This window comes from Vanrija pseudolonga, chromosome 2 (assembly GCF_020906515.1).
Source record: "Vanrija pseudolonga chromosome 2, complete sequence".
In the NCBI taxonomy this organism is placed as follows: domain Eukaryota; kingdom Fungi; phylum Basidiomycota; class Tremellomycetes; order Trichosporonales; family Trichosporonaceae; genus Vanrija; species Vanrija pseudolonga.
Window position 1 is genome coordinate 3,082,374 of NC_085850.1, and position 27,383 is coordinate 3,109,756.

General features: G+C 63.2%; 9 protein-coding genes across 9 annotated transcripts; 4 read left to right on the top strand and 5 right to left on the bottom strand.

Annotated features, from left to right (window-relative positions):
* Positions 1 to 142: 142 nt before the first annotated feature.
* Positions 143 to 1,398, top strand: LOC62_02G002949 (uncharacterized protein; the record flags this gene model as incomplete). The annotated part of the gene is made up of 2 exons (XM_062769476.1): positions 143 to 732; positions 771 to 1,398. 2 exons carry the CDS (start codon positions 143 to 145, stop codon positions 1,396 to 1,398), a joined length of 1,218 nt encoding a protein of 405 aa, XP_062625460.1.
* An 11-nt stretch (positions 1,399 to 1,409) lies between these two features.
* On the bottom strand, positions 1,410 to 3,290 carry THO3 (THO complex subunit 3). Its single transcript, XM_062769477.1, has 4 exons — positions 3,176 to 3,290; positions 2,586 to 3,137; positions 1,822 to 2,552; positions 1,410 to 1,775 (listed from the first exon to the last, which is right to left on the bottom strand). The coding sequence occupies exons 1-4, from the start codon at positions 3,284 to 3,286 to the stop codon at positions 1,463 to 1,465; spliced, it is 1,707 nt and encodes a 568-aa protein (XP_062625461.1). The 5' UTR covers positions 3,287 to 3,290; the 3' UTR covers positions 1,410 to 1,462.
* Positions 3,291 to 3,476: 186 nt separating this feature from the next.
* Positions 3,477 to 4,999, top strand: Ak3 (GTP:AMP phosphotransferase AK3, mitochondrial). The gene is made up of 7 exons (XM_062769478.1): positions 3,477 to 3,754; positions 3,803 to 3,819; positions 3,904 to 4,016; positions 4,091 to 4,155; positions 4,194 to 4,377; positions 4,416 to 4,591; positions 4,627 to 4,999. The coding sequence occupies exons 1-7, from the start codon at positions 3,506 to 3,508 to the stop codon at positions 4,846 to 4,848; spliced, it is 1,026 nt and encodes a 341-aa protein (XP_062625462.1). The 5' UTR covers positions 3,477 to 3,505; the 3' UTR covers positions 4,849 to 4,999.
* A 134-nt stretch (positions 5,000 to 5,133) lies between these two features.
* LOC62_02G002952 (uncharacterized protein) lies at positions 5,134 to 7,026 on the top strand (the record flags this gene model as incomplete). Its single annotated transcript, XM_062769479.1, has 1 exon — positions 5,134 to 7,026. The coding sequence occupies one exon, from the start codon at positions 5,134 to 5,136 to the stop codon at positions 7,024 to 7,026; it is 1,893 nt and encodes a 630-aa protein (XP_062625463.1).
* Positions 7,027 to 7,204: 178 nt separating this feature from the next.
* Positions 7,205 to 11,730, bottom strand: gdh-1 (NAD-specific glutamate dehydrogenase). The gene is made up of 6 exons (XM_062769480.1): positions 11,680 to 11,730; positions 10,908 to 10,959; positions 10,558 to 10,624; positions 10,425 to 10,498; positions 10,225 to 10,374; positions 7,205 to 10,171 (listed from the first exon to the last, which is right to left on the bottom strand). The coding sequence occupies exons 3-6, from the start codon at positions 10,591 to 10,593 to the stop codon at positions 7,276 to 7,278; spliced, it is 3,156 nt and encodes a 1,051-aa protein (XP_062625464.1). The 5' UTR covers positions 10,594 to 10,624; positions 10,908 to 10,959; positions 11,680 to 11,730; the 3' UTR covers positions 7,205 to 7,275.
* A 1,426-nt stretch (positions 11,731 to 13,156) lies between these two features.
* Positions 13,157 to 15,487, bottom strand: RAD21L1 (Double-strand-break repair protein rad21-like protein 1). The gene is made up of 2 exons (XM_062769481.1): positions 15,172 to 15,487; positions 13,157 to 15,124 (listed from the first exon to the last, which is right to left on the bottom strand). Exons 1-2 carry the CDS (start codon positions 15,293 to 15,295, stop codon positions 13,374 to 13,376), a joined length of 1,875 nt encoding a protein of 624 aa, XP_062625465.1. The 5' UTR covers positions 15,296 to 15,487; the 3' UTR covers positions 13,157 to 13,373.
* Positions 15,488 to 15,804: 317 nt separating this feature from the next.
* On the bottom strand, positions 15,805 to 17,319 carry ETF1 (putative electron transfer flavoprotein subunit alpha, mitochondrial). Its single transcript, XM_062769482.1, has 7 exons — positions 17,094 to 17,319; positions 16,986 to 17,047; positions 16,836 to 16,900; positions 16,626 to 16,747; positions 16,364 to 16,559; positions 16,176 to 16,325; positions 15,805 to 16,136 (listed from the first exon to the last, which is right to left on the bottom strand). Exons 1-7 carry the CDS (start codon positions 17,271 to 17,273, stop codon positions 15,859 to 15,861), a joined length of 1,053 nt encoding a protein of 350 aa, XP_062625466.1. The 5' UTR covers positions 17,274 to 17,319; the 3' UTR covers positions 15,805 to 15,858.
* Positions 17,320 to 18,531: 1,212 nt separating this feature from the next.
* Positions 18,532 to 22,057, top strand: snt2 (Lid2 complex component snt2). The gene is made up of 12 exons (XM_062769483.1): positions 18,532 to 18,845; positions 18,895 to 18,933; positions 18,990 to 19,117; positions 19,183 to 19,408; positions 19,441 to 19,585; positions 19,622 to 19,894; positions 19,930 to 20,102; positions 20,141 to 20,215; positions 20,251 to 20,414; positions 20,459 to 20,865; positions 20,915 to 21,147; positions 21,186 to 22,057. The coding sequence occupies exons 1-12, from the start codon at positions 18,758 to 18,760 to the stop codon at positions 21,998 to 22,000; spliced, it is 2,766 nt and encodes a 921-aa protein (XP_062625467.1). The 5' UTR covers positions 18,532 to 18,757; the 3' UTR covers positions 22,001 to 22,057.
* A 101-nt stretch (positions 22,058 to 22,158) lies between these two features.
* On the bottom strand, positions 22,159 to 27,316 carry LOC62_02G002957 (uncharacterized protein; the record flags this gene model as incomplete). The annotated part of the gene is made up of 4 exons (XM_062769484.1): positions 26,871 to 27,316; positions 26,807 to 26,830; positions 25,199 to 26,758; positions 22,159 to 25,163 (listed from the first exon to the last, which is right to left on the bottom strand). The coding sequence occupies exons 1-4, from the start codon at positions 27,094 to 27,096 to the stop codon at positions 22,159 to 22,161; spliced, it is 4,815 nt and encodes a 1,604-aa protein (XP_062625468.1). The 5' UTR covers positions 27,097 to 27,316.
* Between the last annotated feature and the right edge of the window lie 67 nt (positions 27,317 to 27,383).

The following is a 27,383-nucleotide window of genomic DNA, read 5'->3' on the forward strand; positions in this document are numbered from 1 at the left end:
GTGTCCCGTGACGCGGGGTCCCCGCAAGCGGCGGGCCACACCGCCGCTGGGCGGCGGCTGTGCTGTGTGTCTGCCTCCTTCCTATCCGACGGACAGAACAACAACGCGCGGCGCGCGTTCCACCTCCTCCTCCCACACACCCATGTCGTACAACTACAACCCGCTCCTCGACTCGCTGTCGCCGCGCGCGGGGGCGGTGTCGCCCGGCCGGAGGGCAGTGCGCCCCGCGCCGCAGATAATCGACCACGCGCACCCCGCGAGCCCGCCGCTACGGTCGGCCGTGGCCAGCAGCCCGGTGTTTATCCACCCCCTGCCGGCGAGCCTGAGCATCGAGGCTGAGAGCAGGGCAGAGAGCGAGCTCGAGCTCGGCCGGCAGCGCGCACAGCTCGCGCGCGAGAAGGCGCTCGCTGAGGCGCTGCAGGACGAGCGGCACCGCGTCGAGCGCGCGCCAGCAAAGGAGGACATGGGGTCGTGGGCGGCCATGCTCAAGAAGATTGAGAGCACCAAGGCGGGCGGCAAGGCGTCGAGCGCGGGGTTTGCACGCCCGCCCCAGGCGTACGAGCTGTACCAGGCCATCGATAAGCGCAACATCGACTTTATCATGCGCGTGCGCGACCACGCGTTTAATCTGCTGCTTCAGAAGAACGCGACGGACTTTCCTATTATCTACGCTGCGCGCATCGGGCCGAGCCATCGCGAGATTGTGATTCTGCTCATTGGCGCGTTTTCACGGTAAGCGCGCCGGCTGAGAGGCAAGCTGACGCCGCAAGCTACGTCAACCAGCTCGAAGAGGACGACTTCAAGAAGAAGGAGGTCCAGAACACGCTCAAGATGCTCCGTGCAAACCTCAAGCTCGCGATCGACAATGCCCTCCTGCCAAGCCAGCAGTCCAACCTGCTGTCATCGTACCTCCAAGTGCTCATCATGTCAGAGGGCGACGCGTGGCTCCACCGCTCGGTGCACGACCTCGCGTTGATTATTCGCGCCGAGGACGCGCGGCCCGTCGCGCAGGCCGAGGCGCTCGTACGCCGCTTCTCGACCAAGGAGCTGCGCAGCGTGCCCGGCGGCGTGGGCGACGTCGATGAGTATGTTGCCAACGCGACGCTCGACTTGGTGATCATGAGCGTGTGGAGTGTGGCGGCTGGACAGATCGGCGCAGAGGCGCTGCCGGTGAGTGATGCCGCCAAAGGTTGTGCTCACCCCCAGACCTACACCTTCGCACGCGACCTCCGCACCTGGACCCTCTTCTCCGAGGCACTGCAGGAGAACAGGCAAAAGCTCCCCAAGGTAAACTCGCGGATACGCAAGATGATGGCCCTGCTCGAGGAGCTCGGCGGCGACACGCGCAAGAGCATCCGCGGGCGGCTGCGCGACGTCCAGGAGGCGCTGGACAAGTAGGCTGTATAGCGCTCTAGAATGGTTGTATCACTGTAGTACTACAAATGGGACGCATGCTCCGACGCTACTCCTGGCTCAGATAGTACCACGTCGTGCCGGGCTTGTGGTTGGTGCTCCACGCCAGCACGTTGCGCGTCGGGTGCCATGCAAGCGCGTTGACAGTCGGCGTGACGGGAATCTTCTTGACGACGGTCCGCGCAAACACGGACAGCACGTAGATGTTCGGGTCGTCGCCGCCCACGGCCAGGAACTCGCCGTCGGGCGAGAACGCCGCCTGTCTGATCGCGCCGACCGGCTCGTCAAAGGTGCGCTGCACGATCCAGTCGACCGTGTCGATGAGGCTGACGCGGGCGTCGTTGCCTCCGAGGGCAAAAAAGCTGGGGTGTGAGCTAGGCAGGAATAGAACTGACGAGCTCCACTCACCGGCCCAACGGGTCCACCGCCAACGCCAGCAAACTCGACACGTGGATCACCTGCCGGAAGCCCTTGTCCAGCTGGCGGTGCTTGCGGCGCTCGAGCTCGGCAGCCGCAGCGGCCTTGGCCGCCGCCTCCTTGGCGGCCTTTTCGTCCGCCACGGCTTTGTCGTCTGCCGCGGGGGTCGCGGGGGTCGCGGGCGCCGGTGTCGGCTGTCTGCTCGGTGCGGCGGTCGGCGGGGCTGTCGGGGCGGGCGTGTCGGCTGGTGTTGGCGGCGCCGTGCCGTTCGCCTTGGTGGGCGACGCTGAGCCCATCTTGACGTCGCCGTCGGTGTCGGCGGAGTCGGCGGAGTCGGCCTTTGCCTCGTCGGCGTCACCCGTGGGCTCCCCCTTTGCCTCGGTCTCTTCTGCTGCCTCGGGGTCCACCGCAGCGTCACCCTCTGCCTCCTGTGGCGCATCGGCAGGCGCTGGGGTCGCTCTTCCATCCTCGCCCTCGCCCTCGCCCTCGCCCTCGCCCTCGCGGTCGTCCTCCGGTGTCGCGCGCTCCGCCTTGGCCTCGGGATCTGGCGTATCCGGTGACGGCTGTCTCGTCACAGGCGACGCCACACGGCTTCTCTTCTTCGGACGCTCGTCCACGAGCGGAGGCCGCTCCTCCACGGGATACTTCCACGAGTTGAGCGACCCGTCGTTTGACACAGCCAAGACTGCGTCACCGCCAGGCCAAAACCTCAGTGCATTGACCTGGCGTCAGCACACCCCTCAAACCACACTCACCTCCTCGACGCCAATGTCGATCCCCGCGCCGCCCATGACAATGTCGATCCGCTGCTCCCACTTCTCGCTGCCGTCTCGCTCAACAAGCCAATAGAAGAAGACCTCGTCGCGCGTGGAGCGAGGGCAGACAGCCGCAAACTGCCGTCCAGATGGGTGGAACGCGACGTGCAGCACGTCGCCCAAGATCTTGAACGTCGCGACGGGAGCCGAAGGCGTGCCAATGTCCCACACGCACACGACGCCGCCGCTCGTGCTCTTGCACCCCGAGACGAGGATGCGCGGGTCCTTTGGCGACCAGGCGAGTGTGGCGACATGACCGTGGTGCGGCGACTTGCCCATCGATGGTAACAGGACCGGCCTGTCGCGCACTTCGACGGCATGCGGCGTCGGCGTGCCGTCTGCAGCCCGTGGCACCGGCACGACGTCGTGTATCCTCAGTCCGCCAAACTCGGACCCCGACGCCACCTTGCGACCGTCGCAGTTCCACGCCAGCGCGCGGATCAGGCTGGGGCTCCCGCGCACCTCGCGCACGCGATCTCCAAACTTTGGCGCCTGGGGTCAGGTCAGCGCGGCTTGAGAGAGTCACTCACGTCCAAGCCACGCGCGGAAAAGCTGTTTTGCGGTAGCACATCGTACCGGAAGAAGCCCTTCTCGTAGTATTCCGGGTGTTCCTTCTCCTTGGCCTTGACGCTCGCGCTCATGGTGTTGGAAGAGAATGTACGATGGAGCGGCTCGACTTTTGTTGTCAGTGGTTGTCCAACTGCTCGCTCGACCGTCATTGTCAAGTCGAGTCACGTGGCAAAGGTGAGAAATGCTCCCGCCGGGCCGGGTCGGTTGGCTTGGGGGAGATTGAGTGCGGGGTAACCTGCCCCCCTCCACCATTGTTGATCCCCAACTTCACCCCATCGCTACGCATCACAATGTCCCTCCGAGCCCCCATCGCAGCTCTGCGGCGCGCGCCGCGCGCCGTTTCATCGCTCCATGCGCTTCGCTTTGCGCCGCGCGCCGCGGCGCTGTCAACCTCGGCGATCCGGCGCGATGAGAAGCTCGTCGAGAGCGTTATGGCGACCGCGCGCCAGAACGTCCAGGACGGAAAGCGCGCCCCGACGGCCCACGACGGCGAGCAGGGAGTCCGTCTGCTCATGTTTGGAAAGCCCGGTTCTGGCAAGGTGAGCACCGCCACTGGATGTGCTGGGCGTAGCTGACGGGCGCAACAGGGGACGTTGAGCGCAAAGTGAGTCGGGCTCTCGGGTATCTCGCGCATTCCCGTTCCGAACCAACGCCCTCGGCACAACGGCTGACCTCGGCGCTCGCACAGACTCGTCGAGGCCTACGACATTGCCTTCATTTCCACTGGCGACCTGCTGCGCCAGGAGATCGCAGCCAAGAGCGACGTCGGCAAGAAGGCCGAGGAGATTGTGCGCACCGGCGGTGAGTGAGACGGAAGGCAGCCTCAGGGCGGACAGAACATCGGTTAGTGATGGTTCCTGACGCTGCTGCCCCAGGCCTCGTATCCGACGAGCTCATGCTCGAGATGGTCGTCGGCGAGCTCGAGCACCACCACGGCCAGGTATGTGCCCCGCGTGCATGCATGCGCTGATAGCCAAGAGCTGGATCATCGACGGCTTCCCCCGCACACTCAAGCAGGGACAGCTCCTCAACGAGGTCCTCCAGAAACAGGTACGCCGTGCACGGCCGTCCAGCCGGCGCCAGCTGACGCCCCAGCGCCGCCCCTTCAACATGGTCGTCAACTTGAACGTCCCTGACGCGGTCATCATGCAGCGCATTGCAGGTGAGTGGCACGATCCTTGGTGACTCGGCTCACCCCAGCCCGCTGGGTCCACCTGCCCTCTGGCCGCGTCTACAACGACACGTACTCGGCGCCCAAGGTGCCCGGCAAGGACGACGTGACGGGCGAGCCGCTCAGCAAGCGCCCAGACGACACGCCCGAGGTCTTCTCCAAGCGTCTGCAGTCGTACTACAAGCAGACGGCGCCGCTGCTCGAGGTGGGCCAATTTCCGTCGTTGCCACTGACGTGCAGTTCTTCGCACACGAGTACCCCGACGTCCTGCACTCGCTCACCGGATCCTCGTCGGACCAGTTATGGCCCCTGCTGCGCAAGCTCGTCGACAAGGCCGGCATGGAACCCCGCTTCGAGCACGTCCGCAAGCAGGCCGACGATCTGGCGGATACCGCCCATGTTCCGCTCGACGACGGCAAGGTTGCTCACGTCGGCCATGACGGCAATGGCTCGGCGAGGTAGGCGTGAATGGGGACGGTGCAGAAGGGAGGTAGCAGAACAAGTGGTATAGGTTGATGGTAGAGGATGGCACCCAGCGCTGCCCGCGCTTAGACTGGGATACCTGGGATAGCATGATAGACAACAGTGCGATTCAGGACGATGTACAATGATGACAATGAGCGGTGTCCGGCTTGGACTGTTTCATAAACAACAGCCATGCCCACTTTGCCACTTGCTAACATCATCACTCACCTCACTCTCCTCTCGTCGCTCCACCGGCGTGAACACAGCCACTCCCTTTGCACCATGAGCGCTCCCCAGCAGTGGGGTGCTCCCCCACCGGTTCGACCCCCTCGCACGCCCATCGTAGGAAGGCCGTCTCGCACGACCGACTCATCGCCGTCGACGGACGGCCCCCGCACGCCGCCGCACACCGCAAGCGCCCCTCCCCTCCGCCAAGGTCTGATCGCGTCCAATCCGGGCGCATACACGCGTCGCCTGCCCGACGGCGTGAACGCTGCACCCGACGACCCCCTCGTTCTGACGGTGCAAGACATTCTGAGGGCAGACAGCTTGGGCATGAAGGAGTTTCAGTTCGGGTCGGCCCTCGACGCCTTCTTGAGTCTGCCATACCGCCACCGCACAGGCAAGGTCTCTGTCGTGGGACAACTCGACCTCGCCAGTGTTGGGGTACGCGACGGCCCGCAGCTCCATGATGTGGCCCTATTCACGCGCGTCGTGCGCTGGTTGAGCGAGGTGCGGCCGTCGTCGTCATCCTCTGCATCATCGTCATCCGCCCCGCCTTCGCCATTGACCGTACAACTCCAACAGACGGCCCGCAGGCGCGCCGACGACGACAATTCTGGCATCCGCCTGCCCGATTTCGTTTTCGCGGCCACCATGAGCGAGGCGATACCGGCCACCTTCACCGTCTCAGCCACGGTAGAGCTCAAGTCTGACGTCGAGCAGTCCATCAAGGGCCTCTTGCAGTGCATTTTCTACGTCGCCCAGATGCACGAGCTCACTGGTGCCCAGCTCGGGCTGTACCAGCTCAGGACCCGCTTTGTTCGGTTGTTCGCCCTCTCGCCCCAGCTGGTCGCAGTCGAGCAGCTGCGAGGGGTGGACGTCGCGCCCGACGACGCGGGCGACAGGCAGCAATGTCGTCTCGCGGCAGACGAGTTTCTCGATGTGCTAGACGCAACGAGCAACGCGCAGATTGCCACCAAGCTCCCATGGGATCTCCGTGCAGCGCCGGGTTCGGGCGAGTCCTCGATTGACTGGGCCGCAGTGTCGGTCCTTGGCGCGTTCTCCTTGGCAGCCTGGCATCAACTCCTCGACTTGCCAGCGGCTGCGCCGTTTCTGCGCTTCTCGGGGTCTTCCGAGGGCCAGCTCGCCGCTCTTGCGAGTACGGACACGCTTCCCCTCTTAGAGGACGAGCGCGCCCTCACCGCCGCGGCCTTTGCACGCACCAAGCTCCGCAAGTGGCGCAAGGGATCTAGGCGCAAGGCGGGCTCGGGCGACGGTCGCTCGGCGCCGGCCTCGGGCGACAGCGACCGCGGGGGTCAGGGTGGTGCCGGGCCGAGCACCAAGGGCAAGCGCGCTACGCAAACGTCGCGCAGGACGCATACCACGACCGCCAAGCGCCGGCGCGCAACACAGGCCGGTGGGCGCGGCTCGAGCGCAGCGAGCGCCAACGACGACTTGTTGCAGCGCGACGACGCGGGATCTGCTGCCGACGACGACGACGAGGGCTGCGATGCAGACGACAACGGCGATGACGACACCGAGAGCGATGACGAGAGCGACGAGAGCGACGCCCAGGGCGGGCATGACGAGAGCATCCATAACGTGGCTGCGGCCGCCGATTGGTCGTGGCCTTTGCCTGCGTGTTACTACTCCTCACGCGACGAGATCGACGACGACAGCACGGCCTCGGACGCAACTCTCGACCCAGCGCAAGTGTACCGCGCCTTCCGCCACTCAGGCCTCGAGGTGCTCATGGTTGGCAGCTCAACCATGGACGACCTCATTGGCGGCTTGAGCGCGACGACCCCGGCTACTGTCGGCGCCGCCAGCTCCAAGTCGGCGCTGCCACTCGAGCAGCTCAACGGCGAATCGGCCCCCTTGGAGCATAATCGAACTGTTTCGCATGGCGCTCAGCGCTTCCAGGGATTGCACTGGGGAATGCCATGCGCATAGAGACGCGATGCAGATTGTGAACAGAGCAAGCTGGATTTGAGTGCCACTTTGGGCTTTGCCACACCAAGAAGACTGACTGCCACATGACCTGATGTAATCTTCATCGACACGGCAAACAAGGGTAAAGCATCCCTGTTCACTGTGCTCATGCCCAGACCAGTCCGGCAGCGACGCCATATTTGTGACAGAATTATTAGAGTCCATGCATGCTATGATGCTACTGCTGCTGATCCTTTCGACTATCTGTTATTACACGGCGAGCTTGGAGAAGAAGTGGAAGAAGTCCACGTTGGTCGCCTCGAGCGAGTTCTGGTAGATGTAGTTGGACGAAACCCAGGCCGACCAGACGGCACGGAGGTAGACCTCGGGAAGGCGCTCAACAAGCTTGTCAAGGCCAATCTTGTCCTGGAGGGTCTTGGGGAAGGCGTGAGCCAGGACGTTGTTGCGCGACTTGACATTGTCGTAGAGGTCGGAGAACTCGAGGTCGTCCTGCAGCTTGTTGAGGGTCGACGAGAGCTGGTCCGAGATGAGAGTACGGGGCTTGGCGCCCTTGAGCTTGTGCCACTGCTTGTTGATGCAGTTGTACTCGGCGGCGGCGTTCTCGCAGATCTTTTGCTGAATGTCCTTGACGTACGACTGGTAGAACGGCGAAGGCTTGCCGTCCTTGAAGATCATGAGGTCGGTGTACTCGGAGTCGGAGAGCGACAGACCGGCGAGCACCTCGAGCGAAGACGAGGTGACACCACCCTTGTTGGTCGACGAGTCCTTGTACTGCACCACGCCCTTCTTCTCGAGGAAGAGACGGGCCTGCTGCGAGAAGAAGAGGTTGGCACCCTCGACAACGTACTTGAAGTGGGGCTTGCCGTCAGAGTCGATGAGTCTGGAGACGTTGCCAATGTTGACGGCCTCGGGACGACCACCGCAGGGGACGAAGATGTCGCACTTGACACGGAAGTGGAAGTTGTTGCGGAAGTCGGTCGTGTCGGGAATGACCTCGCCCGAGGGGAGCTTGTAGTCCTGCTGGTCAACAAGGACCTTGTAGCCCTCGGGGCCGAGCTTGGAGTCGTCAAACTCGATGATCATCTTGCGGGCACGGGCAAGACGGACGAGCTCGGCACGGTTGAGACCCTGGGGGTCGTAGAGGACACCCGAGCCGTCAATGATACCGACAGTCTTGTCGTTGGAAAGGAGGATCTCGTTGGAGCCGAGGTCACCGTCGGGGCCACCAGTCTGGAGCTTGGTGACCTCCTTCTCGTTGAGGCCGTGGGCCTTGTAAACACCGAGGATGTACTGACGGACCGAGAGCGAGGTCATGCCGTATACGTCGTGGGGGATACCACCGAGCTTCTCAGCCGACTTGCCGGTGGTGAACGACTTCCACCAGGGGGCGCCACGCGACTTGGCGTGGAGAGCAGCCCAGTCCATCATCTCAGCGGTACCCTCGTCGGGGCCGAGGAAGAGGATCTCGGGGCTCTGGCGGCCCGAGATGTCGACAATGGGGCCCTTGATGCCGGGCGACTGACCAGGGATGAGAAGGTCAATGACCGAGTCAATGTACTTTTCAAAGCACTGGTGGGGGTTGGCGCCAAGCGAAGGCAGGATGGTGCCCTTGGAGCCGCCCTCGGGGATGTCCTTGTTCTTGAGGGTCTGGGTGGCGGCGAGAGCGTAGTTTTCGTCAAAGAGAGTACGAACGTTGGCGTTGTAGTTTTCCTTTCCGCGCGAGCGGACGAGACGGATACCACCACGGGCAACGTCACGGAAGCGGACGTGGAAGCCGCGGAAGTCGGAGCCGACAACGAGGAAGATGCCGAAAGGCTGCTTGGGGTACTCGATCTCTGGGAGGAATCCGGGGTCAAGGCGGAACGAGAGGGCAACCTTGGTGGGCTGGTAAAAGTTGCTCTTGAGAACGTGCTTGTTGAAGACGAGGAAAGCCTCAAGGATCTGGGCAGCGTGCTGGTTGGACGCCTTCTTGCGGATCTGAGTGAGGAGGTCGGCGTCCGAGAGGGGCTGCTCAGTCTTGATACGCTGGAACGAGAGCGTAGGCGTAAGCTGCGAGGCCTCGTCGGCGGCGGGGTAGTGGGTCATTGCAAAGTTGATGTAGAGCTGGCGGATGAGCTCGGGGTGGGCCTGGATGGTCTCGCGGATGTTGGTGGGCGTGAAGGTCTCCTCACGGAAACGCGTCTTGATACGGGCAAGGACCGCCTCGTGGTCGGGGTTGTTGTCGTCAAGAACGTTCTTGAGGGCAAGGTACGAGGGACCAAGACGGTTGCAGAAGTGCTGGGTGAAGATCCATCCAACGTAGGCGTAGGTGGCCTCCTGGACAGCGTGGGGGGTCTCATCCTCGGCAACGGCAAAGAATGGGTTGTCGGGCAGGCAGTAGAGGAGCGAGGCCTCACGGACGACCTGGTGGATCGAGTGCTCGATAGGAGGAGCACGCGAGTTGGGAACGGGGTTCAGGTAGAGCGAGATGATGGTGATGCCGTTGGCGAACTGCTCGACGTACTTGCGGGCCGAGTAGAGGCCGTAGAAGTGGTAGAGGTCCGAGAGAGCGGCAAAGTACTGGTGGGTGCCGCCCTGCTTGTAGCCAATGACAATGCGGTGCTCGCGAGTGGGCGAGTCCTCGATCTCGAAGAGCTCGATGACGGGGCCGTTGCGGCGCTCAACCTCGTTGAGGACGCTCTGGTAGATCTCAACAGTGTTGGGAGTAGCCTTCTCGAGGAAAGCAGAGTCCGAGACCGACTTGATGTCGGTACGACCCTCGGCGTCCTTGACTTCGGGAGTCTTGGGGAAGTTGCAGGGGGAGACGAAGTAGCAACGGAGCTGCTGCGACGAGTCCTGCGAGACCGAGCCGGTCGAGCGGTAAGTCTCGAGGCGGTACGACTTGTCGCTGGTCGACTTGTCAAGGTAGAGCTCGTCGATGCGCTTCTCGACGGTGGCACCGGGGCCATCCCTGGCCGAGATACCGGCGGCGGAGGAGTGGATGAAGACGGCACCCTCCTTGCCGCCCTCCTTGAGGTCGGCCTCGGTGGTGATCTTCTCGAGGTCGATCACGAGCTTGGCGGGGTCGTGCTTGGTGTAGGCAAGGACCTTGGCCGAGTAGAGGGCGAGGATGTGGTCCGAGATAACCTGGGGGCTCTCGGCGATGCTGGGGAGTTTGTGAGTAACCGTGGGACGATGCGCACAGACGCCGCGACTCACAAGTAGGCGTTGTCAATGCCGAGCGAGTTGTAGAACCAGTCGACCTCTCCCTGGACGAAATCAGGAGGGATGAAGCCCGACTGGGAGAGGATCTGGGCGACCTGGGCCTGCTGAGAAGCCTTGAGGGGGAAAGGCGACTGGACGTAGCCGCTGGGCATGACGTCAGTAGTGGTCGCGGGGGATTGCGGGCGCCTACTTACACCTTCTCCTTGAGGCGGTTCTCGGACTGGGGACGCGAGGGGACCTGGAGGTGGGCCGGGATAGCGGGGACAGCCTGGGAGAGGGAGTGTGAGCTGGGCCTGGTGGATGGGGAGGTGGAATGGCCAAACTTACGCCACTGGTGGGGGTGGGCGATGTTGGGGTAGCCATCTTGTAGAAGGTGTTGGTGGGGGAGAGAAGGCTGGGACTGGTCAGAGTTATATACTAGGTGGGGCTGAGGGGCGGCGGGTCGGGCACAAGGAGGGTCGCTTTGGTTGCCAAGAGAGTGTGTGCGATGTGCCCACACACCCACACACGCCCATGACATGTTGCCCAAGCGACGACGACGACTAGACTCGACTGGCTGAATGACCTCAATCAGGGCGGCGGCGTTCGACGCCATTCCACAGTCGGCCGGCGCCGCGCCTCGCCGCGGCGTCTTCCTCGCCCCGCCTGGCTCCATCTCGCTCCAAAGAGAAACTCACCTAGGACGGAATGGCGGAGAGGAAAAAAGTACAAAGGAAGAGAGGAGGGGGGCTGATGAGGCGTGTCAGCGACGCTGCTCGACGCGATTAAAGAAATGCCAAACAGCGCGATGACTCGTCACGGCGGGCCGGGCATCGCACGGTGGCTGCGGCGAGCAACAAGCAGCGCCCACCCGCCGGCAACGGGCCAGTGACGTCGCGGTTTACTGCCGGCGGACGGATCTCGTCTCGGGGCGATCGTCCAGCAAGGAAGCAGGAAAATCGCGCAGACGGGCGCAGAGGGGCGCAGAGAGAGGGGGTACGAGGGGACGTGGGGACGCGGGCACGCTCGGTGACGATGCATGTGACGCTCGCGGCGGTGCAGGCCGGCGAGAGACGGCTCCCATCGACTCGAGAGCGAGCGCGAAAGGACTTCGCCCCGACCGCGCCCGCCAGCCAGCCAGGCAGGCCGCAAGAACGCACGAGATCGGCAAAGAGGCGCCAAGCGACGCCTCACGCCTCTCTCCCCACCATCCCCACCGCCGGCTGGCCCAGCCCTCGCGGATTCCCTCCGCAGCAGAAGCAGCAGTAGCAAGCGGGCGCTGGCACGCTCGCACGCACGCACGCACGCAGCGAGCAGATCGGGCCATCACGCTCGCCGAGCACCGTGTGGCTCGGCGGCACGCGACGGACGTCACTGTCACTGGGCGGGTGGAGCGGTAGCCGCTGGCTGGCAGGTGCTCGCGAGCGACACAAACCACAAACACACACACACACACACAACAACACTCACAGTGACGACGCCGAACACGAGGTCTAGCTAGTGTCTAGAGTACAGGACGGGTGGGGGGGGGGGTTGGGGTGGCCCGTTTTGCTTTCAGCCGCTGGGTTATATTGTTGGTGGCCTGGTGGGGTACGTCACGGTGGTGCAGCAGCGACAGCAGTTCAGGCGCCAGGGACGGGTCCGCAACGTGGGCAATGCGCGCTCGCCCGCACCCTGGGGGTCCATTCGAAAATCATGTGAGCAGCAGAACACGCGCGGCTGGCACCATTGCGGCGGCACCACTACTAGGCGGGCGGGTTCCGGAGAATGTACTCGGGTCTTGGCCCCCGGTCAGGTCGCGCGCGGCGACACCGCCTGCCTGTCGCTGTTGTTCTGCAGCGTCCCGTCGGTTACTATGCCTTGTCGTATTTCGGTCTCTAAGCGAACCCTGAAAGCGACTTGCAATGGCCAGACGGGCCCCCATGCGCAGTGCTACAGCTGCTGCTGGTGCTGACTGCACCGTGCTCAGATGGCACCCCACTACACCGAACACACCACTTATGGATACCCCGATTCAATGGACATTTGCGGCAGCGCGTGCAAACCAGCCCAGCCCAGAACAACAAAGCACACGCACACTCACTTTGCGCCTTTGCGCTGCTCCTCTGCTCGTCTGCCCGCCCGCCCACTAGCGCGCGGAGGTCCGAAAGGCCCAAAGGCCAGATGGCGCGTGAGGAGGCGAGGAGCGCGAGGAGCGCAGCCCAAGACCTGCCGGGCAGCTCGACGTCGCTCGCCATTCCACCAGTTCATTCTGCATGCATGCGCCCTGCCCTGCCTGCCCCCTGCCCCGCACGCAGCCCGTAGCCCCGACCACCCCGACCCCGCACCCATCGGCCCACCGCGATTCGAACTGGCAGCAGCAAAAGGTCAAACGCGGACCCCGAATTGCGTCGTCATTCGAGTTGGCGCCCCCCCATTTTCGAATAGCCCGCCCAGGCATTGGAATACGCAGCCGACGTTTGCCGTGGCGTACGCTGGGCTGCTGCTGCTGCCTACTGCTCGCAATATCCCATTTGGCAGCGGCGCGTAACTCTACTCGTCTGCGCGTCGGCGTGCCTGCAGAGCCGAGCAGTGAGCATGTACTGTAGAGCATGCAACAGAAAAAAAGTTGCCCCGTCGTCCTCTTGGCACCCAGCCTTCCCCCCAGCCCCAACCCCACGGCACCTCCCGCTCTACGCGCCTCTGGCGAGCTGCTGCTCGCCTTGCTCGACGCCCCGCGCGCCGCCCCCCATACCCCGCTGACACGGTCTTGTGCAATCCCCCCTTGCCATTGCCAAGGGGTGCCCCATCGGTCTTTTAACTCGCTGCGACGGACGCGACCAAGAAAAAAAAAACCGGTCGTTCGGGGTCCGGCGTCGACACGTCGAAGGCCAGGCAAATCCCCCACCTCACAATCTTATCACCCTCTTGCTCCCCCCACCCACCTACCTACCTACCAACACCATCATGGTACAATCTGCATGCATCCCATATGGGCATTACTACTAACAAAAGACACTGGAGACACTACGGTTATGGTATAATGGTATCATATGCGCAGCAATGGCGCACGCTCACGCTCGCTGGCGCCGAGTCGGACGACGCGTCTACCCGCCCACTCACCGGTCCGCGTCAACGGAACCGGATAGGAAGCAAACAACACTCAAGCGCGCATAAACAAACGCTTAAGCCGTAGCGACCGGCTCGGCCCCCTCCCAAAGACGGTCCTTGGCACGGACCTCGATGGGCCCGAATGCCTTCTTCTGTTCCAATCGTACACAGTCGCGCGTACCGAGGACCAGCAGCTCAAAGAAGAATGCAGACGCAGCACGCTTTGACGCGCCGGCGGCCACCTTGTCGTACGAGACAGCCTTGTCGGCCGCCTCGATGGCGTCGAGCTCTCGCCGCAGGAGGCCCATCGCCATGCCAGTCGTCGCCGAGAAGCCGCCGCCCTGCAACTCGACAATGCTCGACGCCGCGCCGCCCTTGACAGGTGTGCCGAGCTCGGATGCAAGCGACTGAGTCTGCGACTCGAGCTCACCCTGCGAGTTGCGGATGCGCGTGTCAAAGATGCCTAGAGCGTAGTCACCCTGCTCGCCAAATTGGACCTCCCGGGCAATCGACTCGGCTCTGGAAGGGGCAATAGAAGGCGCACGGGGACGCTTCTCGACTGGTGGTGGGGTGACGAGCGGTCCATCAAAGTCGAACGCCAGGTCGTCGCCGCCAAACGTGTCGATGCCGGCGTCAAAGCCAGCCTCACTGGGAAGGTGGCTCTGCTCGCGGCGACGGCCAACCTCGTCGTCGACCTCCTCCTCGGGGCCCTCGATGCGCGGCCGCTTGTTCGCGTGGTCCACCTCGTGCTCCTCCTCGCGGTTGCGGCGGAGCACATTGACATTAAAGGTAAACAGCTCGGCGAGCTCGGGAGCAAGGCCCGGTGGGCCGGCGAAGAAGACCGACTCGGCGCCGACGCGCGACGTGGGAAGGAAGAATGACGTGGGGTCGTCGATAATATCGCGCAGGCGGACAGCGTTGGAGTCGGCAGGGATAAACTGCTCCTCACCGAGAATGTCGGAGTCGTCGTTGGGCGCGGCAAACTCGTCGTCGGCCAGCTCGAGCTCCTCGTCGGCACGCACAATGCGCACGCGCTTGGTCTTGTCCTTGCTCTTCTGAGCGTCGGCGATGCGCTTGGCTGTGCGCGGGCTGACGTTCAGAGTCTGGTTGAGGTGCGAGGGGGACTCGGGGGGAGGGGTAGATAACGTGCTGCTTGCGCGGCGCGCGCGTGTATCGTCAAGGTCGGGCAGGTCGTCGAGCCCAAGGTCCAGGTCCATAGGCTCAAAGTCATTGCCAAAGTCATTGTTGAGGTCGGGCAGATCGTTGCCCTGGCCAACGTCGGACGGGGTGCGGAGCATGGCCTGGGTACTCTTGCTGCGCTCGCGGTGCGCGTCACGACCGATTTCCATCGACATGTCCCAGTCGTCGAGACCAAGACCGAGGTCGACACCAGCAAAGTCCTGGCTGTCAAGGTGTGACGAGTCGTCGTGCGAGCCCTGGCGGGACGATGAGTCGCCATAGATGGACGACGCGGCAGGGCGACCAAAGTTGAACGCGCCGTACTCCCGGCGGAGGTTGGTCTGAGTCAGAGGCGCCAGACGCGGCACAGAGAGGTCGGCACCAGTCGCGTGGAACGACCAGTCGAGCACATCCATGCCGTCGACATTTGGCGCCAGCTCGGTGAAGGTGATGGCATTCTTGTTGGCACGGATCTGGTCGGCGGGCAGGTCGACCATACCGGGACGGAAGGCCATTGAGATGCGCTCGCGCGTCTCCTTGCAGTCATCCATCAGATACTGCGCTTTGCGTCCGTAGATGCGGACAACACCGAGCATGAGCTGGCCGGAGACGCGGAGGTGCTCGACATCCTGAGTGATGATCACGTCTGAGGGTGTCAGCCTTGCCACCTCGCCCTCTCGCCCTCGCACTCACCAACACTCTCGCCGACATCCACGCCGAGGGCCTCCTGCTTGCTGAGCTTTTTTTCCTGGTGTGCCGACTTCCAGACCTTGTAGAGCGGGCCGCGCTTCTCGAGGATGAGGTCGGTGATGAGCATCGCGGGGGGGCGGGCGGCGGGACGCGTCGGGTGCGAAGGTAGGGTTAAATCTGTGGCCGGTTTCCGGAACCCGCCGGGTCTAAGCACAGATTATGGGTATGCGTATGGTCTCTCGGCGGTGAGGGGGCCAAGAAGACGGGGTGTAGTAGAGTGTGGGGGGGTGGATGGATGCGGTGATGAGGATGGGCGGTGTGATGAAGAAGAGGCGAGGAGGAGGATGCCCGTGCGATTGCTTTTGGGCGGCGAACGGGCACTCCAACCAAAGCCAGTCCAGTCATCACAGCACGGTTTTCTAATGATGACAATTAGAACTCGTTTTGATTCCGCTAATCAACATTCTGGTTTATTACAAAACACACAAAAGGCAGTCGCGCCAAAGAGGAGAATGGTGAACTCAGGGAAAAACGTGCAACGCGAGCCAGCCACCGTGGCCTAGTTTGGCCAAGCCCCATTCGGCCGACGCACGACGCCGCGACCACCGCCGTCGCTCAACCACTTCCGGGCCTCCGCTATCTCCATGTCCTGTTGCATGCAACGCTACGCTACAAGTACATGCTATGTTTTTACTTCTTGGCGGCCTCAATCTCCTTGACGAGTTCGGGAACAGCGTCAAAGAGGTCGGCGACGAGTCCGACGTCGGCAACCTGGAAGATGGGAGCGTCGGCGTCCTTGTTGATGGCAACAATGAGCTTCGAGTCCTTCATACCAGCAAGGTGCTGGATGGCACCCGAGATACCAATGGCAATGTAGAGCTCGGGGGCGACGACCTTGCCGGTCTGGCCAACCTGGAGCGAGTTGTCGGCGTAGCCGGCGTCGACGGCAGCACGCGAAGCACCGACGGCTGGAGGGGTCAGCTAACCGATGTACGTGTTCTACTCACCGGCACCGAGGGCGTCAGCAAGAGGGTCGAGGACGGTGTTGAAGCTGTCCTGCGACTTGAGGGCACGGCCACCCGAGACGACCTTGGCAGCGGAGCCGAGGTCGGGGCGCGACGAGACAACAATCTCCTCCGAGACGAACTTGGTAGGGGCTGCAAGGTAAGCGCACATCGCCACACTCCCCACTCACAGTCAGTCTCCTTGGCGGCGACCTCCTCAACGGCAGCCGAGCCACCCTCAGCGGCGGCCTTGGCAAAGGCAGTGGTGCGGACAGTGACGACCTTGACGGCGTCCTTGTCGGACGACTTGAGCTTGAGGATGGCGTTACCGGCGTAGACGGGGCGCGAGAAGACGTCCTCACCCTCGAGGGCGATGATGTCCGAGATCTGTCAAAGTGAGCACGGAACGCGCTCGGCTATTTTCACACGCGATCGCTACGGCGCCACACTCACCTGCGAGACGCCGAGGATACCAGCGAGGCGGGGGAAGACGTTCTTCACGGCGGGGGTGTGAGCACCGAAGAGGTGAGTGATCGACTTGGCGGGGACGACCTCGGCGAGGACGGGTGCCACGTCTAGAGATTTCGGTTAGCAGCAATAGACGAATGGGGGGCTTAGCCGACGACGGCAACGACGACGAGGTCGCGGTAGGACGCGACTTACTCTCAGCCACACCGTGCGCGAGCGAGTCCGAGGCGGCGGCGTAGACCTTGGAGAGGCCGTCAATCCTGTGTAGTGTGAGCTGGTATCGGACGGCCGTCATGGTCCCCCTGGGCCGAAATCCGGACCATGACGATTTCGGGCGGCGCTTACTTCTTGGCCTGCTCGAGGACCGAGTCGACATCGGCCTTGGAGCCAACGACGATACCAGCGACCTGGATGGTGTGAGCGAGTATTCAACAGCGTGGAGGGGCAACTCACGTCTCCGCCGACCTGCTTGGCGGCAGTGACGGCAGTGAGGGCCGAGTCGCTGAGCTTTCCACCCTTCTGCTCGAGGAAGACGAGCGACGAGGCGAGGCGGCGCTGGGCGGCGGTCGAGAGCGAGCTCGAGGCGATGGCCGACGAGGTGCGGGCGGTGCGGGCGACGGAGCGGAAGAGCATGGTGAGGGTTGGGGTTGGAGAGTGACGAGGAGGAGGAGATGCAGAGGGAAGTCGAGATGCGATGGCGCCTTTCGGCTCCCCCACCACTGCTGAGTGCCGTCTACCCACGCGCCGGTTGCACCCAGCCGGTAATTTGGTTCCGCGTCCGGAACTCGGCCGCTTGCCTCTGGGTGGGAGTTTGCGTCGCTCGCCTATCCGGCCAATCCGAGGACGACGCCGAGAGAGCCACGGGTCGGAGTGCGGAGAGTCAGAGGCAGTTGGGGGACGAGCTGGCGACTTCTTAGGCGCGCCAAAATCACTTGAATGCAACACCGAACGGCGTTGCACAACGCGTGGCACAGGCAATGTCATGGAATGTGGGGATCATGGGGAGATACGTCGCGTCAGTATCATAGGCATCTGGTCGTGCATGGATGCTCAAGCCGAGGTGATTGGGACAATGCGCTGCGCGCCGCGAGGCTCGAGCTGCAATGGCGACACACTGACGGGGCCGAAGGGGCAGGGCATGGCGAGGAGGGGCGTCCGGTTGTCCGACCCCTTGAGCCAGGCTGGCTGGCACTCGTTGACGGCACCAAAATGTGCTCGCCTGCGCTTCCAGTTCAGAATGTTGTGGCCATTGTCGGAGGGGAACAGACGACGACTACGACATGTGGGCAGATGGGAAACCACTGTCGCCGGCGCGCTGGCGATCGCGGGAGGGCGCGTGTCACACATCCACTCCACCCACCCACCCATGGAGCACATCCTGGCTGCTGCATGCAGTCGAGTGATCATCAGACTTGGCCAAGGTAAACCCCCAGACAGTGCCCACAGTCTGCGACCCACTCCCTGTCGATGAGCAGCAGCAATGGCAGATGCACAGTGATCCTGCATATAGTGGTTGCGCACGACTTGGCCCCCACCCCCTCTCCATAGCCAGAGCACAAGCACAATCTCCTGGGATGGATGAAACGAGCAGGCTGCGGGGTGCCACTTCCACTTTGGCCAGCGGCTCCCTCGGCTGCCTGTCACAGTCGCTGACCTCGGTCGTGGTAGCAGCATCACGACGATGCATAGAGTCCCCAGAGGGCCATGCACTGGCCACGCAGTGTAGGATCCAGTGGCTCGCTCCCATGCCATCGCGGCCGGCGTGAACCTCGTCACCGAGCAAGCAAGCGGCGCTACGTAACGCACAATCTCCCGACGAGGGAGGCTTCGGTCGAGGTGGCCCTCTGGACAGCGGTCAGCGTCCACAGTTCCCCATTGTCCATCCCAGTCTCTCCATCGTGCTCATCATCAACTCGGGGTAGCCCATCTGCGTGGCTATATCCGCCTTGCACCAAGCACTTGTAGCCTTTTAAACTGGCAAGGCGCCGACAACCCCCCATCCAGAAACCACAATCACTCCCAACCTTCCGCGCACAACTTTCGACGCGTGCCAAACCCAACCCGAAACATAGCACCTCGACATTACATTCGTCCCCACCACCACCACCAACAACACCATGCCCTCTCGCCAGTCCGACATGGCGCAGCAGGGCTTCAAGGTCAACTCGGTCAAGGCGGCCAACGGCGAGACGGTGCACGTGAACGGTGAGCATGCGTGCCAGCGGAGCAAGCGACGCGACTGACACGACCACAGACCACGTCTACATCTCCCTCCCTTGGTCTGACCGTGACGGTGAGCGCGAGCGCGAGCTTGCATCCTCACGACCATACTCACACGATTGTGCGCAGGCACCCCATACAACATTGCGCGGATACTCGAGTTCGTGCCCCCCGCCAACAAGGACCACCGGAAGGCGGCCCGCGGACACGCCAACGAGCTCCATGTCCGCCTGGCAATCTACTACAGGCCCAGCGATGTGAGTGGGGGAGCAGCGGCCTTGCCATGCTCGCGCGGCCCTCCGGTGCCAGGCTGACAACACAGGTCGTTGGCCGCAACGTCTCCGACTTCCGGCTCTTATACGCCGCGATCCATACCATGATCGAACCCGTCAGCGTCATCCGTGGGCGCTGCTACGTGCGGCACAAGGACAAGATCGACGACCTGATCAAGTGGAAGCATACCCCGGACCACTTCTACTTTAACAAGTTCTACGACCCCTACATCAAGCGCGAGTACGAGGTGCTGCGCACGGCCGCAGTGAACAACAGTGCGTGTTTTGGCGGCCTTTGCTGATGGCAGTCCCGCCAAATGTCAAGGAGGTGCTCCTCCAACGCTACGAGTACCTCTTGTGCGAGAAGGAGATGGTGTCCGACCTCCTGGATGCATACCGCAGCTGTGCGGTCTGTAACCAGTGGGCCTCTAGCCAGACGAGTGTGCGGTGCGAGTGAGTACCACCTAGCCTCCAACAGCTAACCCCCAGACTCTGCAAGCAGTTCTACCACATGCAGTGCCTCACGCCACCGCTGTCAGCCAAGCCAGCAAAAGGCTACTCTTGGGGTTGCCAGGCATGCACGGTGCAGAGGAGGAAGGATGTAGAGTCTGAAAAGTACCGCTTCGTCAGCAACGGTGGCTCTGCCCCACCACGCGGCGGAAAGGTCGCAGCGGCTGCCAAGGCTGCGGCGAGGAAGGAGCGGCTCGCAAGCAACGACCAACCCGACGTCATGTTCCGTTTCTGGCCATGGCGATACTTTGGGTGGGTGCTGGTCGACTTTGTGAGCTCACGCCTAGTCTGTACACAAGAGCAGAGGACACGCTCAGTGCCGAAGACCTCATCTTCCCCCGCGCAGTCACACGTGTCGGGACAAAGTACCAGGCCAATGTGCTCTCATGGGAAGAGCAGCAGGAGGCCGAGGCGCGCCACGATGCGCAGGTCGATCAGGCGGGGCCATCAAGACTGAGCCGTGAGTGTGGCGGCGTACACACAAGTCTGACGCCGCAGTGGAACGAGGCTACGACCCAGGAGAGAAGAAGCACGAGTCGACGCTCGAGGTGTGGTGCACGCCAAGTGATGAACGTGAGTTGGCCATAGGGTCTACGTCTAACTCCCAGTCGACGCCTTTATGGACGAGGTCCGCAAACTCAAGCACCTGCCCGTACCATCATACGACGTCAGGCTGCTGAACAGGGCTGCCTTGCTGTTTACCACTGTTGGCCGAGACAAGGCCCTGCAGGCTGTCAAGTCTCTAAAGTATGCCGACTTCGACCCTATTATTGTCAGTTGCCATACCTGTCGAAGCAACACAACTGACGCCACCAGTGGGAGGATGAAGAAATCGCAGTCTTTGAGGAGCAACTGGAGAGGAATGGCGGTCTCGACGCCTGGGCGACCAGCAAGGCGCTCGGCAAGACACCAGCTGAGGTGCTCAAATTCTCGTACATGTGGAAGAACAAGAAGCTCAAGACGGAGAACGAACTCATCCGCCAGCACCGTAAAGTACACGCGGTCCACGCGAGGAACAACAGCAAGACGCTCGGAGCACCTTCACTGGGCAAGATTCGCTCACGCGCCGAGTCTGAAGCATCCGACGACGCCGTTTCGCTCTATGGCGCAGCGTACGTCAGCACCAACAAGATGCAATGCGCGACATGCTCGACGCGAATGTCGAATGTGTGGTGGCGCTGCCCGCGCTCTGTGCAGGGCACGGCGATGTGCGAGGCATGCGGGTGAGTGGGGTCGTGGCATCGAGCAGAATGTGTCCTGACCACGCGCCAGCTCCAACTACAGGAAGTACGGCGTCATCACGTTTACCAAGGCCGAGGATGCCAAGATTATCCCCAAGAAGGAGCCCAGAGGCACCAAGCGCAAGGCGGGAGACACTGCAAGTGGCGCTTCGACACCGGTGCCCACAGGTCCGCCGAAACTCCCCCCATGTTCCTCGTGCAAGAAGATGGAGCCCAAGGCTGCCATGGCGCGCTGCAAGACTTGCACGTACTCTGTCCACTCTAGTGGGTTGCTGCTCTCACGATACCAGCTAACCCACCAGCATGCTACGGCATCCCCCCAGAGGCCATGGGCCCGAACTGGGAGTGCGAGCTGTGTGCCAACGTCCGCACAGAGGAGACCAACCTCGAGCCACGCTGCGTCCTGTGCCCGAAGGACACGTCGCTCCTCGTCGCCAAGACGAAGAGCAAGAAGCCACCAGCCGACTTTGACTTGCTCGCGGCACTCAAGCCGACGGAGGGATGCCGCTGGGCACACGTCCTCTGCGCGACATGTATCCCCGAGGTGCGGTTCTCCAGCAGCGTGACGTTCAAGAACGTCGAGGGGATCAGCGCGGTCTCAGACGAAAAGTGGCACTCTGTGTGCAACCTCTGCGCGCAGACGGATGGCGCGACTATGCCGTGCTCTGACTGCGGGCTAGAGTACCACCCCTCGTGCGCGTACCAGGCGGGTCACCGCATCGGTTTCGAGTTCAGCCTCGTCAAGCCCGGCCGCCGTGACGCGGTCCCCATCGCCAAGTTCAAGGACGCGGCGGGTGTCATGACCCCCGGGATCTGGTGCAAGGGGCACGACTTGGACGGCCGGGGCATTGTCGACCTTTTCGAGATGGACCCCGAACAGAACGAGAACGCGCTCCAGATCTACACGGGCCTGTACAAGACCATCGCAGCAGGCGATGCGTTCCCGCTCCTTCGCAAGGCACGCCGCCTGGACCGTTTTGAGCCCGAGCCAACGCCGGTGCTGGCCGCATACACATGCTCCAGCTGCTCGATCGACGTCTCGCCACGCTGGCACGCGGACGCCACGGGCGTCAAGTGCCACCAGTGCTACTTTGCCTCGATGCCCGTTACTGCATAGTTAGCGTAAATGACTGTTGTACTGTATGCACTCGCTTGACTAGTAGGAGAGTAAAAAGGTGCATTAATTAACAAGTGAAGAGCATGACCAAAGGGGTAGGGTATCAATACGATGCAAGATATACAGGGTGTGAAATATGGTTGGCGTTCGTAAAGTCGTTAATCGGCCCCCGTGACGAAGACAACCTCGCTGGGACGGACGAAGAGGGCGCGCGGGCGTTCCGGTGCGGCCCACTCGGACGCCGCAAAGGGGCTCGAGGCGCGGCGGGGGTCGGCCGGTGGTGGGGCGAGGCCACCGCCGAGGGTGAGGGCCGCGATGGATGGCTGGCGGAGGCCGCTGCGGCCCGGGCGGCCAGGTAGGCTCTCGGCAATGTTGGCGATGCGGCGCTGGCGCAGGGCGCGCTTGTCCGGGTGGTTCTGGTCACCTGGGGTCGGGAGCGCCGCCGGGGGCGTGAAGTGAAAGTAGCGCACGCCGTCGCGCGCACCAGTGGGCAGCGTCTCGACGCCCAGGCGCTCGAGGTCATCCACTTCGAGTCCGACCCATGCGCCGCGCGAGTTGACCATCCGCCCAAGGTACTTGACGTTGGCGCGGAAGCGTGCCCGTCGCTGGGAAAGCGTCACGATGCACGGGATACCAACTTGGAGCGACACGCCCTCGCCGCTGAACGGCGTGTTGCCGTCATTGATCTCGATTTTGGGTGCGACGGGAGCGACGGGCAAGGAAGGCTTCTTCTTTGGTGGGTCGAACGCTAACGCGGGGTGCGGGCGGAACGGCGATCCGAGGTTGGCGCTCGTCCCACCCTCGCTCACGATCCGGGACGCGACGCTCACGGGCGACGTGCTAAGCGCCGGCGACGTGATGGGCGCAGCGGCCGACACTGGAATATCCTGCGCCGGGGTAGATGGTGGGGCCGTGTGTCGCGAGATCGATGTCTCGGCCTCTGACGCAGAGACCCCCACGGAGGATTGTGGCGGAGACGGCGCAAGCTGCTCCATGTCGGGTCTAGGCGGCTGCTCGACAATCGCCGGGACAGGGGCCGGGGCCGGGGCCGGTGGCAGCTTGGCGGCTTTCTCAACAGGGGCCGGGGATAGCACGCTCGACTCGACCACCTCCGTTTCGGACGCCTGGGACTGCTCCGGCGTTCGCAGAACTTCCGACTCAGGGGGCGATTGAGGCGCCAGTTCTCGTGCCAGCTCCAGTGCCTCAGCCACCTTTGCAGGCTCTGGGGAGGCCGTGATGACTGGCGTGGCATGGGGTGAAGACGGGTCCACGACGATGACTGGCTCGATTATTTCTGATAAGCGTGGCGTAACAGGGCCCTCGGTAGATCCAGATAACGAGCGAAGCGATGGTCTTGGGCCAGTAGCTGTAGACGAGGTGGGCTGCTTGGCCCCTACCACGCCCGCGACGCTGGGAGGTAATGGCGTTGCTCTCTTCCATGGCGGCGCGGCCGACGATGTCGTTCTCTGGCGCGGGGACGTACCGGGCGTCGTGGCCTTGAGGTTCATCGACGTCGAGCGCGCCCGCGGCGTGGTAGGCAGCGGTGGAGCAGCCAAGCCTACATCACGGGGCTTGGGCGTACGCGGTGTCGGCGTCTTGGAGCCACTGGCCCGGTCTCGAGGAGTCGGCGTCTTGGTCCCTGCTGGTGCGCGCGACACCGGAGTCTTTGGGACTGTGGGTGTCTTTGGTGCGCCAGCAGCGGCAGCCGCTTTCGTAGAGCTGACCCCTGCGGGTGGAGGTCGCCCAGACAACGACTTGGTCGACGCCTGGTGCCGTAGAGGGCGCTCGGCTGCCGAGAGCGACTTGGTCGAGACGGAGGGCTTGACACCAGCTCTTGGCGTGGTAGGTGTAGACCCCTTGCTGGCAGACACGGGCGCTTTGGTAGAGATGGGAGCGGGTCTCACGGCAACTTTGGGGGCGGCGGTGGGAGGTTTTGACGGCGTCTCTGTCGACGTCGCGGCAGTAGACGCCTCCGACGCGACAGACGGAGCGAGAGATGGGGCCAGAGACGGTGCTCGGGATCGCGTGGACTTGGCGCTCGTGGTCGACAAGGTCCGTTGTCGTACCGCGGCCACAGTAGGTCGAACAGGCTGCGCTGGCACGGCAGGAACGGCACCTGCTGCAGGCTTGCTGGCCTTTGCGCTAGCGGTGGAGAGAGTCCGCCTTCGTGCCGCAGCAGCAGCCACAGCGGCGTTGACAGGGGCCGCGGGCTTCGTCGCGGTAGCCGTAGTAGCCTTGGCGGCGGGTGCCGGAGCCGGCTTGACAGGCGGGGTCGGTGCCGGCGATGGCTTGGCAGGCTGCTTGGATGTCGATGCCACAGTCGTGGCCACTGTCTTGATACTACTCGCGGTTTTGGAAGCGGCCGCGGTGCTCTTTACACTTGCCGGCCTTGTCGTGCTCGCCGGCCTGGTAGTGCTTGATGGCCTCGACGCGCTCGTTACACTCGACGGCCTGGACGATGTCGACTTGGCAGTCCCGGTCGTCTTATTCGTCGCCGTCGTCAACACACTAGATGCGCTGGCAGCCGAGCTAACCGACTGCTCGCGCAACCGGGTACTCGCCGTCGTGCTGGGCGGCCCAGACCGGTTTGTCGGCGACAGTGGCGAGGACGGCGACTCTGAGCGCGCCGCTGACTGGAGCTTGGACACTGGTGTCCTTCCGGTGAGGGAAAGTGGGCGTGGACCGCCAGTCATGACCTGGCCTGCACGGTTCGGGGTCGGACTCTGCGCGCCGGTGCAGGCCGCGCGCGGAGCGCGGCCCTTTGAGCCGACCGACACGACGAGCGTCTTTTGCGCCGCACCGGGGCTGCGCGGCGTCGGGCCGGACGGCATGGGCGGACGAGACGCTGCCGACGCGGTGCGTGATGCCGCAGAGCGCGCAGAGACAACAGAACTCGTAGATGCCGAGCTGGAAAGGCGCAGACGACGCAGACCGTTGGGCTCGGGCGCCTGCGGCTCGGGCGCTTCGATGGGCGGCGATCGCAGTGTCGAGGTACGGCTTGTCACGCTTGCATCTGATGTGCGGGGCGTCCGGGTCGAGGCCACGCTCCCTGCATCGCCGAGTCCCGCTGGGCGCGAGGTTGTCCTCGGCATTGTGGCTTTACGTGTGCGGGGGAATGCCACCTGGGGAGGGCCAAGCAAGTCTTCGATGGGCACCTCGATTTCTGAGGTCAGTTACCTGCTCCACGCTACTACCCACCATCTCGAATCTCCTTCAGAGCCCAAGGCTCAAGCCCGGTAAAACCCCCCTCCTCCCTGATTTGCATCCATCGACGCTTGATGTGGGCGAGGACACCTTCCTTTGCATCTTCGACCTTTTGGCGTTGGAGCGACCGTGCTGGCAGTGTCGTCTCGAGGGTGTTGGGGTCAACTCGTAGCAGGATGGACGAGACGATCGTCTGGTACATTCTCGGAGCTTGCACGCTGCCGCGGGGTCCGCCCGCGCAAGCGACAATCTCGCGGAGAACGTGGTCAAGTAGGTCGTCGCTAAATCCGACGCCCGTGACGATATCCTCAAACTCTTTGCCATCGCACACTGTGGCCAGCTGCGACGAGAGGACATCGCGTGCCTTTGCTTCAATCTTTTCCGCCATGTCGCCCAGCACGTCGAGCCACTCGCCATCAGTGGACCCTTTGATCCGGACCGTCTTTTCCATCCTGGCACGGACGTGCTCGACGCTGCGGTAGGTCGACACGACGTTGGCAGCCGAGATGTCCGCGATAACGTCCTGTACCAGCCCGTCACGGTCTTCCTGGTCCGCAGTGGCGACCTCACGCGACCACGACTCGGCCCATCCGGCTAAGAGGTACCGACGGGCGCGGCGTGCCAAGTCGAGCGAAGCGGTATCTGGTGCGAGTGCGAAACGCCAGACGCGAGCGGCGCGCACGTTGCACCGGCGGCAGTGGCACTTGTTCCAGTCGAGGCCGTGGCAAAAGTCGTGCACTATGCGTGCCTCGATTTCGGCGACGAGCGAGTCGAGCTGGAGGTAGGTTCCCGCGCGGTGGATTTGGAACGCGGTCTGAAGGTCAAATGTCCGGTTGGAAAAGTCAAGGTGGCCGGCGTACATCCAGCCCAGGCAGAAATGGAGCGCGGCCGGTGTGAACGGCGGCGATGGCAAGTGGACGTCGCTCGTGGGTGGGCGAAATCCGCTACCATTGAGAAACATGGCGGCAAAGTAGGGTGATCTCGACACCAGCATGAAGCGATGGGCCGTAAAAATAACCGTGTTTGCCAACGAGTCGTCCGAGTCGTCTGACCCGTCCGAATCGTAGTGTTCCTCGTCTGGCGCCTCGAGGTGTATCCGAACGTCGCAGTAGAGCTTGCTCGTCCACATGTAGGTCAAGTCCTGGCCGAGCTTGTCCCTCCTGTCCCCGAGGCTCCCGCGGCGTCCGAGCGAGTCGCGCACACTGCCTGCTCCTCCCTCGGCGTCGCTGATCCACTCGACGACATCACCAAACCCCTCGCCCGTGTACAGCCATTCCAGCTGGGCACGGAAGAGCTCTGGCGTGTCCTCGAGACCGAGGCGCAGGGACGAGCCGTCGGCGGAGCCCGTGCTCAGTGTAGGAGCACGCAATGTGCCATCGCTTTCAATCGTATCGACTGACAGCGTGCTGCCCCCTCGCCGTGGCGGGAGGGGGAACAGCGATGGACTTTGCGTGTTGCGCCAGGCGATGGGGTACGGTGATGGGCCCGAGGAGAATGCCGTGGGCGAGCGGGACATTGCCTTGCGCACCAGAAAGTATCGGTCCTTGAACGCCTCTGTGTTGGGTGTCAGCTGGCGTCGGCGCGGCGTCGATTTGTGCTCACTCGGCGCTCGGACATAGACGACGGCTGCGGAGTGAGTCAGCAGCAGCACCTTCTCCCGACTCACCCTTGTGAGCCCATATCCGCTCGCCGGCGTCCGTCTCCCAAGACACGTCGGCATAGCGATCGTGCGCGTGCTCGAACAGACTGCGCAGGTCTCTTGCCCACAGGTCGGTCGACTCGGCGATGCGGCGCTCGACGGTGGGGAAGGGGGCGAGTGCCGCCGAGGCCGGCGTGGCCGACGCCGACGACGACGAGACTGGCGTCGTGGTGGCGCTCTCTAGGCGTCTCATACTGCGCGCTCGTGCGCAATATGGGCGCCAAACATACGGTGGTTGCGGAGTGTTGGGTTGCGGCGGCGGCGGTGTTGGTGTTGGTGAGCAAAGTTGTAGCAAGATGTGTGAGGATGAAGTCGTTGGGTGTAACCTTTTGGGGGCTGGCTGGCTCGAGTTGGTGGTGCAAGGGGGAAGGGGTTGGACGACGACGAGCAGCAGGCAGTGACGGAGGGGGAGGTGTGGACGTTTACGACTTGTATGGTGGTTTAGCTTTTGCCTTTGGGCCGGCCACGGTGGGTGGGTGG